The sequence below is a fragment of the Amphiura filiformis genome, chromosome 19, assembly GCF_039555335.1.
Source record: "Amphiura filiformis chromosome 19, Afil_fr2py, whole genome shotgun sequence".
NCBI classification, from domain to species: Eukaryota; Metazoa; Echinodermata; class Ophiuroidea; order Amphilepidida; family Amphiuridae; genus Amphiura; species Amphiura filiformis.
In genome coordinates, this window is record NC_092646.1 from 40,501,665 (window position 1) to 40,522,250 (window position 20,586).

Genomic DNA, 20,586 nt, shown 5'->3' on the forward strand with positions numbered 1-20,586 from the left:
ACGAACCGCGAAAGACGGGTGACCGCTAGTATTACAAAAAAACAACTATAGGCCTACTCTTGACAAATATTTCAAAATAAAATCCAATCGAGAAGTTGCTGATAGAAAAATAATTTCATAAACTTTGCCATTTTTCAACTGTTTTCACAGCAATTTACCTGTGTCAAAAGCCCCAAATTAGGGGGTACCCATATCTCCCTACCCAGGGGGGTCAGGTGGGTCTAGTCTGGCATGTGAAAATATGTCATCCAGTACATCAATCTTACAAAGTATGAACCGATTTGGCCAACCTTCATGTTACGTTCCCAGATTTTGTCATATTGCCTGGATCTCTCTGGCATGGACAATTACAAATGGTCTAGGTAGGCCTACATGTTGCGAGCGCAGCGAGCAGGAAAATCTGCATATTTAAGCGTTTCCGTACTGTTTTCATAAGCCTTTTAGAGCGTTTTATTTAAAAGGCGCAGATGAATGTGTGCCAAAAATCGCTTGCCTGAGTTGCCCCCTCTCGGCTTACCAAAAATGCTTGCCCCCCCGGCCATTTGGCTCGTCAAAATTTCCCCCCCCCCCCCCCACACACCCTCACACACCCCCACACACAATTTTACCCTCCCCAGGACCCAGGGCTCATTATTGCACAGCCCCTTACCCCGGGCCCCTTAAATCGCGGTTAAGAAAAATAATGTGTTTCAATGGGACGCTTAATTGGTGGTGTGCGCCCTTAAATAATACACCCAATAACACCCAATTGTGCTGTCTATTACTAGTATCGATTACATATGCAGCTCTGCTAATTTCACTTTCAATCAATTAAGATTTGGCTGGTTACCGACAATCCTCATATTCTGTGGAAAACTAAAAGAGCCAAAATTATACACGGGACAATGCTCAGAAAAAAGGAAAACAAAATGGCTGAAAACAACACAGAACCGCGCGAGATTGAAACAGAACAAGAAATGACCCAGAATGGGACAAATGAAGCAGGATCTGGCGATAAACCAAACCGTATAACAAAGTTTCCAATGACTAGAATAAAGACAATCATGAAGACAGACCCTGATGTGACATTAGCAAGCCAAGAGTCCGTAGTTTTAATCTCAAGAGCAACGGTAAGCTTAAAATTTAAGCCTAAAAAAATAACATTGTTTTATAACACTAGCCGGCGAGGTACTCACACCTCCGTCACTACGATTTCCACTGACCTTCTCCGTACGAAGGTCTGAGGCTCCTGAGCCTATCTGGTCCAGGGTACACACAGACACAGTATCGAATTTTAAAACAAAATATCACTGGGCGATGGGCTACCCTGTGTAAAGATAGTCACTTGTGCTGAGCATGAAATTGGTCACTTATCGCTCACTGTTCAAAATGTGACATCTACACCAATTACAGTCCCCGAAACTGTCTACTTTTTAGCCGACCTCAATTCCGAAACATTTAGTGATAGTTAAAAATGCGATCCCCAACCCTTTGGTTACCTTTGGGCGAATTTTTCGAAATCTCCGCGGAGTCTCCGTGTCTGAAATTCCCCGGTACAAACATCGAAAATGTCGCAATTCTCAGTTCTCGGTGATGATACTATATCCGCATCGCTGTTTTCATACATGCATATCTCTGACCCTGTAAGGTCAAAAAGCGTGGCGTTGATTTCAACCAATCCGATCCACCGCTTAATAAGCAGCTTGATACTGACGTCATATCTGAGGTGACCAGGAGGCAGGAGCTACCATTTTGGTAAACTGAACTCGACTCGTATGCGTTCTTTTGGTTCACATAAATCGAACAAAATTTTCAATAACGGGTAATAGTATGATTTCAATTTTTATTAATGAAGTTACTTGTAGTTTTGAGGAATGACAAAGTTGTTTTTGGAAACTTAGATGTTTGTTTCAACTGATGATGTAGGATCGCAAGGTGAGTGAATTCGTGAAGAGATTTGCTTGTTTGAGTGATAGTAGGATACGGGATGTAGGCTAGTCCTCTGTGTTTGACCGGCTCCGACGTCTCAATTCACAACGTCTCAATTCGTACCTGCTTACCAGACAGCAATACTGCGTATTGCTGTATGGAACCAGATATAGCGATGGGCCATGTCAGACAGTGTCTAAATTCTGCATAAAACCGGGCAACGTTATTTCTATAGATCTGCTGCGCATTCAGATTGTAGGTAACCTAGGCAAACCTTAGTTAACACATTTACTAGTCAGCTTAATTACGCGAGACCGGGCCCCAACACAATGCATATTTACATAGAAATTTGAATTTTTTCGAGAATAGGTGGGTGAAGGAAACCTACATAAATATGTTTTCTATACTTCACTTGACCCAAATATATGATTTTTATGGTGATAATCAAGTCGCACATGGAATTTTAGAGGATTTTGATAGCAGTTCCATTAAAAAAGCTGCCATCGCCATGAGACTAAGATCTAGAAACACCCCCGAAATGCCGTTTTGGGGAATTTTGCTAGCTGAATCTTTTTGATGAAAGTCAATCTTTGACAAGATGTAACTTTGCTACGGAAAGTACTATGAAAAAAAGGTTTTCAGTTTTGGCTTAGTTTACTCAAGGGCTTTAATTTGATATATAAAACGATGCAATTTGATGGCAAATTTGAATTCACCTAGGATACCTACAGATTGCATTGTATTGCATCGTAATTTCATTTGTATCTATGCTAATTATGTTTACACAACATGAACTCACGTGTTTTCAAGCAAATTCGCCGATAATAGGTGATCAAAAGCAATCGGAATGTTACAAAAGTACAGATCGCATTCAGCTTACTTCATATGAGATGATCTTGGGAAAAATACGGCATAATTTGTCTTGATGCTTGCGGAATGCCATGCAGTAAAATATTAAAACGTTGCGGCAATTCATGATTGACAAGTAGCAATCGGCGTGTCCTTCGTATCCTCCGCTGTCAATTTCTTATCCACTCACTAATCCTCACAAAACTTAAGCTTTGTGTTGATTACGTAATGTGTGGAGGCAAATTGCAATAAGTACAATGAAATAATGAGTAGGGCGGGCTCGAGGCGGGTTTCTTCTTCATCTTACGTAACAGTATTGTTCTCCAAAAAACCCGGAAGCTTGTCGTTTGGAGCTCTAGCTGAAATACAGCAAGATAATGTAAGATAGTAAATGTAAACCTGTATTTTAGCTAGAGTATCTCGAAACTAGGCCATGTGGGGCCAGAGCCAAAATTCCCTTTTTGGCGGGACCTTTTGCACATATACAAACTACTAACACAACTATAAGGTATGCAAATTAGTTTGGCACTGAATGCATGCACCCATCACATGCACAGAACTGACCAATCACATGCATGGGATCTGAAAATTTAGGGGGAAAATCCTTGCGCATATTGCTTCCGGGCAACATGAAGATGCATATGGGACTAGGCAGGGTTGCCAAACCCGCGATTTGGTAGCCCAATTGGGCGACTTTTGAAGATTTTTCCTGCGACTTTTGACAATTTCCTGTCCCATAGAAACCAGAGAAGATGTAATAAAGAGGAGGTTGAAAGCTATCCTCAAACAAAATATGTGTGAGACCGTTACACTCAAAGTAAATGATGAATCACCCTATTTAGCTGCTTTTAACAATAGAATACCACAATAGGGTTTGAACCCAGGATGGGTGTGATACACAAGTTGCACCTAACTGCTTTTAGGGATAGGTCAGTGTGTGCATGTCATCATGCTATACACAGCATGCATGCAGACCCTGTCATCTAGTCATATTTCAGATAAAATATGACTGAAGTTCTATGGCAAATTATAATTTTTGCTACTTGTTACCACTTTCAGACTCTATTATTTAAGATAAAGAATGTTATCAATTATCAGAATAACTTTATTAGGTTGGCAGGAAATGACAGGAAAATATATAAAATAATAAAATAGAAATGATCAACAATCATCACCTCTCTAAAAAATCCTAAAAATTTCTTCTTTAGAAATTTATTTACAAAAAAACGTGGATTTGGGGGAAATTTTACAGCACTCGATTTCTTTCTTGTATTACCCACATGTGGTATCCCATCCAAGCAGCAGGTCCTTAACACACACGTTTCATACTTTTTAACAAATTCTTTATAGAAACATGGGAAATATTTTCAATTCTGAAGTGAAAATTGGTCAACCATGGGAGGTCACACACATAACATCATAGGATATTTCAAGTGGATGTCTAACTACTTGAGAATAAAGGACTATGAATAGATGCGACAGGATTACCTACGGGATTATCTCAAGGATATAATTCCGTTGACCCTCCTCTTTATTACATCTTCTCTGATAGAAACCAAAAAAAAAGAAAAAAAATTGGGCGATTTTTCAACATTGGCTCCAGCGACTTCCGATAGTTTCATGTCCCATAGAAACCAATGGTAAAGAGAAAAATTGGGCGTCTTTTCGATTATTTGACCCGCGATTCAGGCTGAAATCTTTTGGCAACCCTGGGACTAGGCAGCACAAATTCCCACACAGGCATTTACAATAAACTTTCATCTACTAGATTCAAAATACGTGGACCCCCAGTTTAATTTTTTTTAAACTCGAGTTCTAGAAGAATGAAACTTGCATGTCTTCAGTTTTGAAAATTTTGTATGCATTGAGCCAATGCAGAGGTGCATGGAATGTCATGTGATGATGTGATGTCATTTTAATGAGGGGCGCTATTTAAGCTGCTTGATCTGGCTAGCTTCTGTGGTTGTTTGGCATAATATAATTCACATCAGCTACCACAGCTCCTTTATTCTTAGAGTTGTACAGTGTGCCAATGGGACAAGTTTGTTTGTGTTTTGAATTGTAGCTCTGTGCCTGTTTATTTTATGGATTCTTGATGTTCTTAAAAAAACAAATAAGCTCCAGACTACATTCACACATGCCATGGTACATCCATCTCAATACTACTGCCGTACCGCGGTACTATTACGCAGCTTTACGCTGCTTTCGTATTCGCAGCGGAGGACAATTTCGACCTCCTCGTTTGTTTACAAACAGAGAGGTAGACAAAAGGCCTGTCAAAACTGTTCCGCTTGTCCAAATACTCAAGTATCAAAAGGATGGTCCACAATAGAGTGATTCGCGCAACATGAATAGGGGATTAAAACTGTGAAGTAGGACCATGTGCTTCTTTTGTCCAATTTGGCATCAAGATTTTGAATGGAAACAGTTCAGACCCAGAACACGATCATGTCAGAAATTCATATTTTGTTCTGGGTCTGATTATTCGGACTACTCAATTGCTGGGATTAATATGAAGTTACAGTAAAAATGTATATTTGTGACGTGCTGAAGATCAACATTTCCTATACTTTAACACATGCCTCAACTGTAGGATCCTCAACCGTAGGATCCTCCACCCCTGACTTCACGTTGTTTGAATTGCAATATCTCAAGAAGTAAATAAAGTGTGAAGTTCTTTCTTTCCACAATTTGAGCTACATGTAGATAGCAACAAAATGAGACCAAAACTAGCTCAGTACCCCTCTTGAGTATGTTCATAAAATTTTGAAATTTAACCCTAACCCAGCTAGGTCTCACTAAAGCTCACTATTAAAACCACTCTGCGTGCATGCATTCCATGTGACTTGATGACGCAATCAGCCAAAGTCATAAAATACCCAGGGAATTGCTGCCCGGGGCAGCCAAACCTCGGCAGCTACATGTCGGTGATCGTGTGCGTTGCATGCGAGGGGTCCCGGTTCGAATCCCGGGGTACCAAGTGACTTTTTCTTCACCTTCTCTCCTCCTTAAAAAAAAAAAAAAAAAACATGAACAGTTTACTGTTCAAGATTTTAAAAATAGGACGAGGTGACTTTTAATTATTAATTATCTATTTAGTATAATAGTTATCACAACCAATTACCAACCCGTTTTGATGGGAGTCGGCATTTAATTAATTTTATCAATGCTTACTTTGACACATACATTGTAGTATAAGGCGCAGTTATGCTGTTTGTGTATTCATCATTTTTATATGATTCATAGAAAGTAGCAAGTAAAAGTAATTAAAAGTTATTTTAAAGGAGAAAATTAAAAATTAAAATAAAATAATTAAATATTTTGCAATTTTCAATTTTGGACGCGGGCGATTAACAGTAAACTAAGAATTACCGTATTCATTCCAATAAGCGCCCAGGGCGCTTAAGGGTTGTTTTACAATCAGGGTACACAGATTGTCTCACTGGGGGTGAAAAATGAAGTGTCTAGTTTTTCCTCAATTTATTTGTTTTTGTGTTGTGGATGGGTCAAATAGGAAATCTGTAAAAATTTTAGGCGTCAAGTGTTCAGAGTTTCAAGTTATGCCAGAAACATGTTTTTTTTTTTTTTTTTTATTTATACCCAATTTTTCGGAGAGGACACATTTTGTCGGATACCTGACGTCCTACTTTCAAACATGTGATACATGGAAACTAATTGTAAGTGGACTAAGTGTTTATTATGAGTTTGTAGGATATATATAAGTGTTTTTCAAGAAAATATAATTTTAGTCTTGGGTCAATTTTAACTATGGATAACGAGCTTGTATTCGGAGAGGACATTTTTTGACGAATTTTCAACATAAATTTGAAGAAATGGTATAATTAATGAAACAGTCGCAATCTTACATGGTTCTCAATTTTGAACAATCATGTTTCAAACATTACTTCTGAACTGTCAAAATATGTTTTTATGTTATTGCTGGCAGTGATATATCATTTGCAAAGTTCACAAAGGTCAAATGAGACGGCTATTTTGTCCCAAAATCATACAGAAATGTATATTTTCATCATTTGCTAAGCATTTCAAACAGTTTCTTTGTGGCTGTAGGTGGAACTAATAGGGGCCAATAATTAGGCATGGCAACTTTTAATCATAAGTTAATCTAATATTTGAAACAGGGCACAATATGGTGCTCAGCCCAAATGTACCCTGATTGTAAAACAACCCTTAACAAAGTCATTTTGGGTGGGCGCTTATTTTTCACCTGGTTTACCTAATTTTTTCGTAAGGGGCATTTATTAGAGATGAATTTACGTATGTTATACATGTAAAAGGGTCCTGAGACGTTCAAGTTTACACAGGACTTGTAGTCTTCCAGCTACAATGTATTTCACTGTATCAACGCCTTTCTGTCACTTCAACATTAATGGTACCCTTAAGCGAATTGAAAATACCGCCTAAAATGGCCTAAAATTGCTTTCATTAAAAAGAGAATCATTTAACTTAAAAAATGAGGGGTCAATCATGTATATGTAGGCCTACAATTGGCTACAAAAAGTATGTTATGAGGAAAAGTATGCTCGCCTGAATGTCCCAAATTTTGTGTCCAGCATTATTAATGGCTTCCTATATGTCTTACCATGTGTGTAGGCCTACTGTATGTATTTTATGGCTAAATTTTTGAAAGAGGGCCATTTTACAAAAATGCGCTAATGTTTCATGAAATGTGGCTTTCACTACATGTACTTGATAGTATCAAATATTATTCAAATGCAGTTTTTCTCAAATTCATGCAGATTGGAGTTTTGAGGGTCAAAATCCAAATTTTCTTCATTTTCCTAAAATATTGGATTACACAGTTAAGACATGATCTTGGATCACAAGAAGCTTAATGAAGCCTGCCCTCACATGTTAAAAATGTGATCATGCCTATCTTGAGATCCTCCACCTTTTCCTATACCCCACTTCATGATGCACGACCAGATACCAAAAATGCATTATAATGTGATAAAATTCCCTTAAAACTAGAAAATAAAGTACAAATCTGCCCCTCCCCCTTGTGTGTTGTTATTTGGCCGGCACTGTCTCAATTTCTGGCCGATTTCAATGAAATTGGTGTCAAATTACTCAGAACAACAAGCTGCATCAAATAAGCTGGTACACTGTACCATACCCTAAACTGTTTGCAGCTACACCATATTATACAGTCTATTTATTGACCTTATGTTCGTCGGCAGAGTGCAACACTATCGTAAGTGCAGTAGAATGCAATAGCTGCCATTTGCAACATTTCAATAAAATAACTTACTTTTCAACCAATAACAGTAGAAAAAACACCCAACTATATGTTAAGGTGATATCTTGGGGTTAGCTTTGTGGCCATCAGGAAAATATACAGAACAGCCACACTTTACAATGAACATGATGAGGGGATTGTGCTGCAAACAATAGGTGTTTTACAAAAGGCAGCTATTACATTCTACTGCACTTACGATAGTGTTGCACTCTGACGACGGTCTGGTCCCACACAGCAAATATGCAGTTACGGGTACGGAAATTGGGACTCGAGAACAGGTACGAGACCCAGTATGGGTACGGGTATGGGCCATGGGTACGGGTACTTGTACGGTCCTATTATGGGTATGGGTATAAAACAAAGCAAATTGTTATTGGTGTAAACATTAATTTGTTAGCAATACCTTGCTGTAAATACACCCTTTGATGTCATTTATGCCACAACAAATGAATAAAACTACATTCCGCAGCAAAACTATAAGAGAAATTTATTACGTCATAATCATACAACATACATTTTAAGTTGATATGTGTGCCTTGAGTCGCTGAGACATTTTTATTTGCTAAGAAGTATTCTTATTTACAGAAAGTTGCAGAACTGACTTTTCGGAATTAATCAACTACAAAAAGAGATCTAATATTGATGGTCTTAGTGAATCTAGCTTAAAGGTGGCATATTTTGGGATGCAAATTTCATGCAAATGAAAAAACTATGTCTTTGTATGGACACACACACTGCGCAATACTAATTTCAACATACATTTAGCAGTGATATAGCATTCAAGTTATTATTTATTTCAAAACATCAATTGCATCTCAAATTTGATCCAAAATTGGTAGACTTTTAATTAATTGTCAATTTTCCAAATAAGTGGAGCCTTTCATACACATGTACACATCCCTGACACATACCAGATTATCCAATTAGCTTTTATATAATCATTATCATTAATTATGTACATCAGGATAATTATATCCAAGATTTATTAATACTTTGCCTATAAAGCTCCTATAAATCATAAATTTCTCAGTGTTTACAGGTAAAGGAACTCTCTATATTCATGTGACTCAGATGCCCGCTCAGATGCACTATTCCAACACAGAATCTGTGATCCCAAGTACATGGCAGAAAGTGTTCACTACTCACACCAGTCACATTATCATGTAGTTCTTCATGTTGTGTTCATGTAGGGGAGTGTATTTGGATGGGGAATATTAAAATCATGAATAAAAGCTATGAACACGATAACTTGAAATTCACCACAAAAAGCAATTTCTTGAAATGTTTTTCCAGTTTGCTGCTTTTTTTCTGTATCAGTCAGAGTGTGAATGCGACATGTAATTCTTATGTATATGGGTGGCATAAAGTGTGCACATCAGGCTGGAGGCTGTCACAATGTAGGTATCTACACTGTATGTAGCATACACATTTTGTGTAGCCAGGGCCATATTTACCTTTTAGGCTAAAATTTAGGGCACTGGCTCACATCCCAAGTAACCTAGATTTGTTTTGATTATGATCATACATGTAGGACTCACAGTGCAGTGGGATTAAGGAGTGGGAAGTGAGAGTGGATCTAGCTTGTGAATATCACTTTCCTGCATGCATTTAGCCATGTACTGTATGGTACCCGTACGGGTACGGTCCCGGGCCATGAGTATGGGTACGGGTCCCAGTCCATGAGTACGGGTACGGGTCCGAAGCCACGGGTACGGGTCTGAAGCCAAAATAAGGTGTGAGTACGGGTACGGAGCCATGGGTATGGGTACGGAAATTGGGACTTGAGTACGGGTACGAGTACGGGTACGGGTACTACAAGTCTGACAGACAAGGATGAAAAAATTGTCATCCTCGCCCGAATAAGAAAGGAACAGGGGTTGTGCACCCACTACCATGATTTTAATTATGTTGTGTATCTTTGTGTTTTGTTGACAGGAATTATTCTTAGAACACTTTGCCAAGTCAGCCTATGCTTACACTTCTAGAAATAAAAGGAAAACAATCAAGAGACAGGATGTTGGTAAGTTTGGCTCGGTGGTTAGATCACTTCTGGTTTATGAGGTCCCCGGTTCATGTTGGGGTACTGATCTGCAAAAGTATTAAGTAGTGCTGTCATTGACATGCAATTATGTTGTCGACATCAGAAAAAGTTGCTGATGTCAACGTAACATTTGGATTACAACATTTATCGATATTGTTTATGAGTGTTAAAATTAACTACAAATCTTTAAAATATCCATGATGACTTACATTAAGTAGCTTCACGAGCTTGTATTGTACTTAAGCTTATGTCATGCATTAAAGGTAATGCTTAGAATATGCATTTACTGTGGTATTTTTTGTGGTATATATGCAATTTATTATATTCAATTTCATTGACATTCTTCACCAAGTCATGGGCGTACTTTCATGTTGACATGTAGAAATTTTACCAACATGTCGACCAGAAAAAACCCATTTCAATGACAGCACTAGCCTGAATTCACTTAACCTGAGGGTCATTAATATTTTAAAAATATGTTTACAAGCCTTGCTTTAGTTCTGTAAGTTTGTGTGAAAATTTCAATGGCACCAATGAGGTGGTCCCTATAGCCAGAAAATCCATTTCCAAGAGGCCAGAGTTCATTTCCTGGGATAACTGAAAAGATCAAACAATGTTAAACAATATCTTTACAAGCTATTATTTACATAAAACATTTTATATTTTCACTATTAAAAATACCATTGCTACTCACAATTATAATTTAGGGTCAATATACAAAACCACTCAACTTTAATTTGATCCATAACCACAGATACCCGGGATCCCGCCCGAGATACATTGTACCTGCCTGTGAATTACCTGGGTACACAATGTGATGTACATCCCCAAAAAGTATTTAATAGGCAGCATATGGTCGAATCCAACCAAAAGTGTCCACGGGCCAAAAATAAAAGTCAGAAATAAAAATGTCTCCACAATTTTTTCCTTTTGCCCATTGATTGATGACATATTGGCCTTATAGGAACCAAAAGTGCCATTACTAATCTTGAAAAATAAATCCAGGACGTGTGATAGTAAATGTGACATCAAAACCCAATGTTACCTACGAATACCACTAGGATGCTTTCACTATCGCAATACTAATCAACCTAAAACAAATGGAATATTCCCATTAACGCTTTTTTTCGTGTAATGTAGACCACAGGGTGTCAGAAAAATGCTAGCTCAACCAGAAAATATTTGTTTTTGTTTTTATAACGCGATCAATATGATCTTAGTCAATTTATGCTAGTTTATTTTTGAAAATGAAGTTTAGGGCAGTTTCTGTATTTTATTTATCAAATGAGTATGAATCAATTTACACATTGTATAAGAACGAGTAGGATATATGTTTTCAAGAATATTAGGAATTATAAGCATACACCTAACGCTTTATACTATGATAATTTGAACAAATCCGGGTATTCGTAGGTAACATGAGCGATTTAACAATTTCTATATTGAGTTTAGAGGTTTAAAGTTTGCTATTATGGTAATGAATTAATAAAATGGTAGTTTTAGATCTCTTTCAGATGGTACGTCCAAATGAATAAATGGTATTACCTTAGATCAAAATTTTTGATGCTTTTAGCAAGATTTTGACCACTTCATTTTGATATACAAGTAGTTAATCAGCAATTTTACATAATAAATAATTGTTGAATGAATCCGTATATGGGTAATAATAGTGTCCTGGGGTACCGCTTAAAGTTTTTGACAATTAATTTCCCTTGGTAGCGACACTTCATTACACATGTCATGTATTATGCTGTATTCGTAAGTAACATTTCAGTATTTGTAGGTAAGAATTAGACTTTTGGTGGATATCCCAATCAAAACTTCATTTTATAAAGCACTTTGAATGTATCATTTTCTCTATGTGCGCTTATTGATACTTTAGACCCTATCATGTATTAATAATGTCGGTTCACAGCGGTTGAAAGAGTATTGAAGTAAGAAACAAAGGCACTAAAGTGACTTTAATTTGCTTAATTGCACACAACTCGCTTAAAACCGTTATTGCAGACTTGTGAAGTCCATCTTGGAGTCAGTTACGTCTTGTGGCCTTTCGTTTGAGGGCAACTACAATTAGCTTTATACCAGGGTCCATCATTATGTTGTCTAGATCATGAGACAATGAGAACAGTCGTTTTTTCCATGGTATTCGTAGGTAACCTTAGCGAAAACGTCAAAAGTTACCTTCGAATAAATCAATTTGGACACAAATTACTCAGACACCAGAAGGTCGGTAAACATTTAAAATGAAGCACACATGACAGTTGACAAATCCAAGTATTTATCCCTTCTAATCTTCTTTGAATCTGATTTTTCTTTCAAATGAGCAGACCGTCGCCTATTTCAGTACATATTTTTCAACAATTAAGCCGTAGTCAGTTTTGCATGGTGGGCATGTATGTGAATTCGCAACTTTCATTGACATATGATTTGATAGCAAACATACAGGCCTTCGTTATGTACCAATATGGGCATTGGCGTGAATGGCGGTGTTTCACAATACTGTCATGATGTCAAATTGTATTCAAATAGGTAACATTCGGTTACCGAAATTTACCTACTGAATACTTGCTTTTATTGTTGACATCTCAGAAATATTTAAACGCAGGCTATTGAAACTTGGTAGAAATAAAGAGTGTATTACCCTGCACCTATTGCTTAACTATTGTTTACTATTCTCTCACTTTGTGGAAATGACACAGCTTTTAACATGTATTCGGAGGTAATGCATATTTTTTACCAAACCTACCTTTGTGCCATTTAGAATTTCTGGCAGCTAAACACAATAATAAAGATGCCCGAATGCAATGCATTTCAGTATTGGACATATCAAAGCTTGTATCAATTGCGCATTTATTAGTTATTTCCATTTTTTAAAGATATATATAGTGCTATGAAAAATTGTATTCGTAGGTAATGTAAAAAAATACCACTCAAAAAATGATCACAAAAAATTCATAATTATGTACAAATGTGTGAAAAATTGAACAGGCAATCTTTGAATACACGCCTTTCAGGAAATCAATTTAGATTCAATCCAATGACTTCTTTTCATAACTGATTTAGACGCTTTTAAAAAATACTTTAAGAAATATTTTGAAAAAATAGGTAAAAATAGCATGTTTTGGGGTCTCTGTGTCTAAGTTTTTCACAGAAGGGGTCTTATTATATATGGCGCCAAGCGTATGATCAAGGCGAATAAACACAATACAAAAATGAATGCCAATTGATTAATACTTTTAAGTTATGGCCCTGAACATGCCGTGTACACTTTTCGTTGGATTCACCATATATATCTGCAGATTAACTTCTAACCACTCCTTCCATGGCAGGGTTGGCACGATTTAAATCAAATGATCTTTTTAAAAAAATCACTGATTTAAATCAACTTTTTCAGTTTTTACCGCTTTTTGATCAATTTAAGTTAATTTCTATCTTGAATTGCCTGTTTTACTTCATTTGTAATGTTTCTACACCTTTTGGATACAATTAAATACCTCTATGATGTCATTTTATCTATTGCTAAAAAATCATTTTCAAGGTGCAGAATTCAACAGGTTTTATCCCATGATTTTACCAAATTTTTTCCTTGAAATTTTCACATCTGGAAACATGTTTTGATTTTTTGTAAATACCTGATAGGATTGTGCATATGGTCGAATCCAACGAAAAGTGTACACGGCATGTTCAGGGCCATAACTTAACAGTATTAATCAATTGGCATTCGCTTTTGTATTGTGTTTATTCGCTTGATCATACGCTCACCCATATATAATAAGACCCCTTCTGTGAAAAACTTAGACACAGAGACCCCAAAACATGCTATTTTTACCCATTTTTTCAAAATATTTCTTAAAGTATTTTTAAAAACATCTAAATCAGTTACGAAAAGAAGTCATTGGATTGAATCTAAATTGATTTTCTGAAAGGTGTGTATTCAAAGATTGCCTGTTCAATTTTTCACATATTTGTACATAATTATGAATTTTTTGTGATAATTTTTTGAGTGGTATTTTTTACATTACCTACGAATACAATTTTTCATAGCACTAGATATATCTTTAAAAATGGAAATCACTAATAAATGCGCAATTAATACAAGCTTTGATATGTCCAATACTGAAATGCATTGCATTCGGACATCTTTATTATTGTGTTTAGCTGCCAGAAATTCTAAATGGCACAAAGGTAGGTTTGGTAAAAATATGCATTACCTCCGAATACATGTTAAAAGCTGTGTCATTTCCACAAAGTGAGAGAATAGTAAACAATAGTTAAGCAACAGGAGCAGGGTAATATACTCTTTATTTCTACCAAGTTTCAATAGCCTGCGCTTAAATATTTCTGAGATGTCAACAATAAAAGCAAGTATTCGTAGGTAAATTTCGGTAACCGAATGTTACCTACGAATACAATTTGACATCATGACAGTATTGTAAAACACCGCCATTCATGCCAATGCCCATATTGGTACATAACGAAGGCCTGTGTGTTTGCTATCAAATCATATGTCAATGAAAGTTGCGAATTCACATACATGCCCACCATGCAAAAGTGAATACGGCTTAATTGTTGAAAAATATGTACTGAAATAGACGACGGTCTGCTCATTTGAAAGAAAAATCAGATTCAAAGAAGATTAGAAGGGATAAATACTTGGATTTGTCAACTGTCATGTGTGCTTCATTTTAAATGTTTACCGACCTTCTGGTTTCTGAGTAATTTGTGTACAAATTGATTTATTCGAAGGTAACTTTTGACGTTTTCGCTAAGGTTACCTACGAATACCATGGAAAAAACGACTGTTCTCATTGTTTCATGATCTAGACAACACAGTGATGGACCCTGGTATAAAGCTAATTGTAGTTGCCCTCAAACGAAAGGCCACAAGACGTAACTGACTCCAAGATAGACTTCACAAGTCTGCAATAACGGTTTTAAGCGATTTGTGTGCAATTACAAATTAAAGTCACTTTAGTGCCTTTGTTTCTTACTTCAATCCTCTTTCAACCGCTGTGAACCGACATTATTAATACATGATAGGGTCTAAAGTATCAATAAACGCATTATAAAGAAAAATAATACATCCAAAGTGCTTTATAAAATGAAGTTTTGATTGCGATATCCACCAAAAGTCTAATTCTTACCTACAAATACTGAAATGTTACTTACGAATACAGCATAATACATGACATGTGTAATGAAGTGTCCCTACCAATGGAAATTAATTGTCAAAAACTTTAAGCGGTACCCCAGGACACTATTATTACCCATATATGGATTCATTCAACAATTATTTATTATGTAAAATTGCTGATTAACTACTTGTATATCAAAATGAAGTGGTCAAAATCTTGCTAAAAGCATCAAAAAATTTTGATCTAAGGTAATAGCATTTATTCATTTGGACGCACCATCTGAAAGAGATCTAAAACTACCATTTTATTAATTCATTACCATAATAGCAAAATTTAAACCTCTAAACTCAATATAGATATTGTTAAATCGCTCATGTTACCTACGAATACCCGGGTTTCTTCACCTTTTCATTGTATAAAGTGTTAGGTGTATGCGTATAATTCCTAATATTCTTGAAACATATATCCTACTCGTTCTTATACAATGTGTAAATTGATTCATACTCATTTGATAAATAAAATACAGAAACTGACCTAAACTTCATTTTCAAAAATAAACTAGCATAAATTGACTAAGATCATATTGATCGCATTATAAAAAATAAAAACAAATATTTTCTGGCTGAGCTAGCATTTTCCTGACACCCTGTGGTCTACATTACACGAAAAAGGCGTTAATGTGAATATTCCATTTGTTTTAAGTTCTGTAGTATTGCGATAGTGAAAGCATCCTAGTGGTATTCGTAGGTAACATTGGGTTTTGATATCACATTTACTATCACACGCCCTGGATTTATTTTTCAAGATTAGTAATGGCACTTTTGGTTCCTATAAGGCCAATATGTCATCAATCAATGGGCAAAAGGAAAAAATTGTGGAGACATTTTTATTTCGGACTTTTATTTTTGGCCCGTGGACACTTTTGGTTGGATTCGACCATATGTCTAGCATTCCACTGATCTCTTTAGACTTTATCATGGGGTATAGCAGTTCTTGGGATAAAAAAAATCAAAAAAATTGATTCAAATCAAAAAATCCGATTTAAATCAAATAAGGGTGTGGATCAAATCACAATGGCTTCAATTGATCTGAAATAGATACATAATTTCCTCTCTTATCTCTTTTCTTCTTTTCAGATTCCTCAGTAGATGCAATGGATGCCTATGCATTTTTAGAAGGTATGATAATATCATATGGTTTTATTTTTTTAAACTATAAAATAATCTTCAGCATCTGCCACCATTTTTGGAGTGGTTTAGGATACCTGACATGGACATAGTCAGTTGAGGGCACATACATTGGCCTATTCCATTTGAAACCACAGTCTATTGAAGACATGACCACATTCTGGGTGGAGACTTGAAATGGGAGTCACCCATTCAGGTAATTCAATTTGAAATACATACTACTCCATGTGTGAAAGATTAATACTGGTTTTATACTTTCTGCCGCTTGCAGCTGAGCGGTGTGACGCTTCATCATGCCACAAGTTGCACTTGTCTACAAATGGAGCAGCACACCGCTGAGCGACAGCGACATGACTCTGAAATCCTCTGAAAGCACTGCTCCAAAATGGTATTTTGTTCTCAAACGTGAGAGGGGCACTGCTCCAAGTTTACTTGAGTTCAACTCCCAGCGGGGCTGCCACGGCGGCAAAGTGGTGGAGTGATCAATATATCGGCTTGCCGCTGGTCACCGCTAGCATTTCTGGTGGGACTGCGCAGTGAAGTAAAATCATCTTCAGAGTGGCAATTTACAGGGAAAGTGCAAGCGGCAGGAAAGTATGAAACCAGCATAAGGGCAAGTCTGTCATAGGGGTGTATGGATTTCAAATGGAATAGCTGTAATGATATTGCTAGAGGCTAAAACTGACCTATGAGGTGACTTTTGATGACCTACCAACTGCTGGTCATCATGTGCTTTAACACTTGTCCAACTGAGACATTTTATTTTAACATAATCTAACAAAGGAGGGTACGGTAGTTGCAACCATTCCTCTGGATTTTCACTAAAAAATGTCTGATGTCTTTGATTTTGGTACCCATTGAAGATTTTTTTGATTGAGGCAAATAATACAAGACAGCAATGGCATGTATCAGCTTTTGCCCCTGAACTTGTGACTAGAATCCAAGCAGCGTTGGCCATATAGCCGGTATTGCAGAGCAAAATGCTACTCAATTTTGATCACTTTGCTGCACAATTTTGGAAATGTGTAGCAATTTTATGCCATAGACTTATACAGTGAAGTGTGCAAATGTAATCAATTATCAAGTAGTGCAAGCTGATAATGCTACGCGTAAAAAATGTCTTGCATCTAACTCTGAATCCAAGTGTAAACTTTTGACTGATAAAGAATCAGTAACGTCTCCCTCTGTTGACAAAATAATACAGACCGATTGCAGAGGTATACAGAGGAATCTAGCCTAAACGCGAAGAAAAATAGATGTCACTTTTACTTAGTGCTGTCGTCGGCACCGTTTTTTAATGTCGATACAATTCGTATACCGACGTCGACAGTGCATGTGTCGACATAAACATTTTTTTTTTTAATTTTCAAAAAATATTTTTGGCCAGAAAAGCAAGTTATAGGCCCAAAATGACTTGTTATTCAAGGTTGGAAACCAGAGAAATACTGTTACTCAAAAAAAAAAAAAAAAAAAGCCAATTTTTTTTTTACAAAAAGAAAAGAATTTTTTTTTTTTTATTAGAATTTTTTTTTGCTGTCGACATGTGGGATACATGCCAATGTCAACATTATGTCAACATAAGGCATGTCGACGATGGCACTACTTTTACTTGTGAGCTTTGATATCATACAACCTACCTTACCTTAATGTGTTTTCTTTCCTAATTACAGGAACTTTTGAATGATAACAGACAAAGACTTTCATCCGATACCAAGATCACAAGGCTCTCATCAGGATGCACATGAAAAAACTGCTGCATCGTTGATTTGTAAATTGACTCCTTGAATTGTCACCTGAAAACAAGGTTTTATTTTATAAATGTTTTGTTTCATACGCACACTTCCATGAGCGTGTACGGCGTACGCTTTATAAAATCAATTGATGTTGTGCGCAAAACTTTTCGAGAAAAGCATGACACACAAAAATGTACTTTTGCACATGGGTTTGCATGGAGAACCTTGTTTTGGGAGCAAGATGGCAGTGGATCAATAGTTTGTAAGTGAGTAGTGATCAGGATGTATTAAACTAGGACATTATTGCAACCTTCTGTCAGGCTCACCATATTGAAATACTTCATTTGTGATATGGCATCTGTGGTGTTCCGATTTTTCAGTGGCATTGGGCCATTCCATTTTAGCTAAAGTCTTCCTCAGTGGTAGTATAAGTTTTGAATAGAATAGACATTTGGGTAACTTCAATTTGAAATACTCCAGTTGTGGAAGATAGGTAAAGCCATAATACAGAGGGAATATGGGTTTCAAAATGATTAACTCTTTTGTAAAACATACTCCCCTTGTGGAAGATATTTCAAAAATCTTCCACAGGGGTAGTGTGGATTTCAATTGGAATAGCCCCTTTGTGGATGGGACTTCCTGCTCTTAAGTGTACTCAAATGTTTCCATATTTCATTTAGTTTCAAATACATGTCACTTTCAATTGAATCTTCTATCATCTGAGAGTAGAAATGCGCCAGTCTCTGATCCATTGGACAAAAGGTGACAAAGTTTTAAATTATTGTTATCCTGTGATCACTGTAATCAAGTGTGTTATTGCTGAAATCCTTGTATCCCGGGCATACTTGCTTGCAACTGGCAATAGGCTATTCCATTTAAAATCCACACTACCCCTGTGGAAAATTTAGCTAAAGTCTTCCACAGAGGGAGTATGAGTTTAATGAATAGAATAGACATTTGAGTAACTTCGATTTGAAATACTCACTCCAGTTGTGGAAGATATGTAAAGACATAATACAGGGGGAGTATGGGTTTCAAAATGAATAACACTGCCCAATTACATTTGAAAAACATACTCCTCCTTTGGAATATAATTCCAAAATCTTCCACAGGGGTAGTGTGGATTTCAATCGTATGGTGATTTATGCGAAATCACACTCTTAGTGCAAGTTGCATTATTGCGAAATGAGATGCATGTTTTAAAGATACAATAATTATGTCCAATTCCGTAGCATCTCATACCTGCTAATCATCCAGAAAAACCAGGACTGAGCTGTTTTCTGGTTTCGTATAACACAGTGACTCTCCAGAATGCTGGAAATATGCAAGGACATAAAAATGTCAATCAAATAATAAGGTGTGGCTTCAAAACCCAACTGCTGGTCTACACCTGGCACCCTTCCTTTTAGGCAAAATATTTAGTTCTTGATCATGAGAGTATGTACCTTTTGCGTTAGCATACTGTTTGGAATAACACGATCGCACGACCTACATGACCGAACCTTGACCTGATTGGTCAATTTTCAAAAGCTGTGTCTGCACCGTAAGCGTGTGGTCTTTGCATTGTACGCTCGACTCAAATATCTGTGCATACTCTAATTGGCTCTCATGATCGAGAATTATATATATTTTTTCCCTATAGTAACACAACACATCACAACGTGGCTACAACCTTGTGCGTTGGTAGGGCTGGCAGAACTGGCAACATTTCTACAGTTTCTAATAGTGTTCTATTGTTTGAAACAATAGAACATTGTTAAACCGCTGATTGTGCCCTGGTTGTTGGTCGATGGGTGGGTGCGTGTTGGAGCCATCCTAAGTTTCTTCAGCAAGCACTCCCAATTAATAGTTTTAAGACTTGTTGGCAGGTATGCTGTTGTAAGTCACTTAGGGCCAGTTTCTTGGAAGCATGGCTATACCATTTTTACCCTGTTGTGGCAGTGACTTCAGTGCGCATTTCATTAGATGCAGCTTCATTTAGCTAGCAGACACTCAAAGTGCTGACGACGCATAGACTCGCAAGCTAAACAGCTGCCTCAACACGTCATTGACATCAGTGCCACATCAGGGTGAAAAATATTATAGTGATCAGGCTTATAGGCCATAAGGCTTAAGCCAAATTAGTCCTATATGCCAGTCCATATAACTTTGCATCGTACATCACCTAGAAAGATAAATCAATAAAATTGATCCACATTGGTAGCGCTAGCCTGCTGGCTTAGGAATCCTGACCACGAGCCAAGCTTCGAGAAATTAGAAATGGCTTAATGTATGTCCACTTTAATTTGGGTATTGAGATTTTGTCCACCATTGGGTTATTCCATTTGAAATTCACACACCCCCATATGGCAGACATGTAACCCCATTTGAAATTCACACTCCTTGTGTGACAGATGAAGGGAGGACCGCGACACTCCGGCACTTGTTGGAAGACATCTAGTACAGCAGACAGTACATGTACAATGTGATTCTCTCA

The 20,586-nt window shown here is 36.9% G+C and overlaps 1 protein-coding gene across 1 annotated transcript; it reads left to right on the forward strand.

Moving 5' to 3' along the window:
• The first annotated feature begins 855 nt into the window (after positions 1–855).
• Positions 856–20,266, forward strand: LOC140141301 (DNA polymerase epsilon subunit 4-like). Its single transcript, XM_072163125.1, has 4 exons — positions 856–1,109; positions 9,950–10,034; positions 16,327–16,368; positions 18,048–20,266. Exons 1-4 carry the CDS (start codon positions 885–887, stop codon positions 18,059–18,061), a joined length of 366 nt encoding a protein of 121 aa, XP_072019226.1. The 5' UTR covers positions 856–884; the 3' UTR covers positions 18,062–20,266.
• The last annotated feature ends 320 nt before the right edge of the window (positions 20,267–20,586 follow it).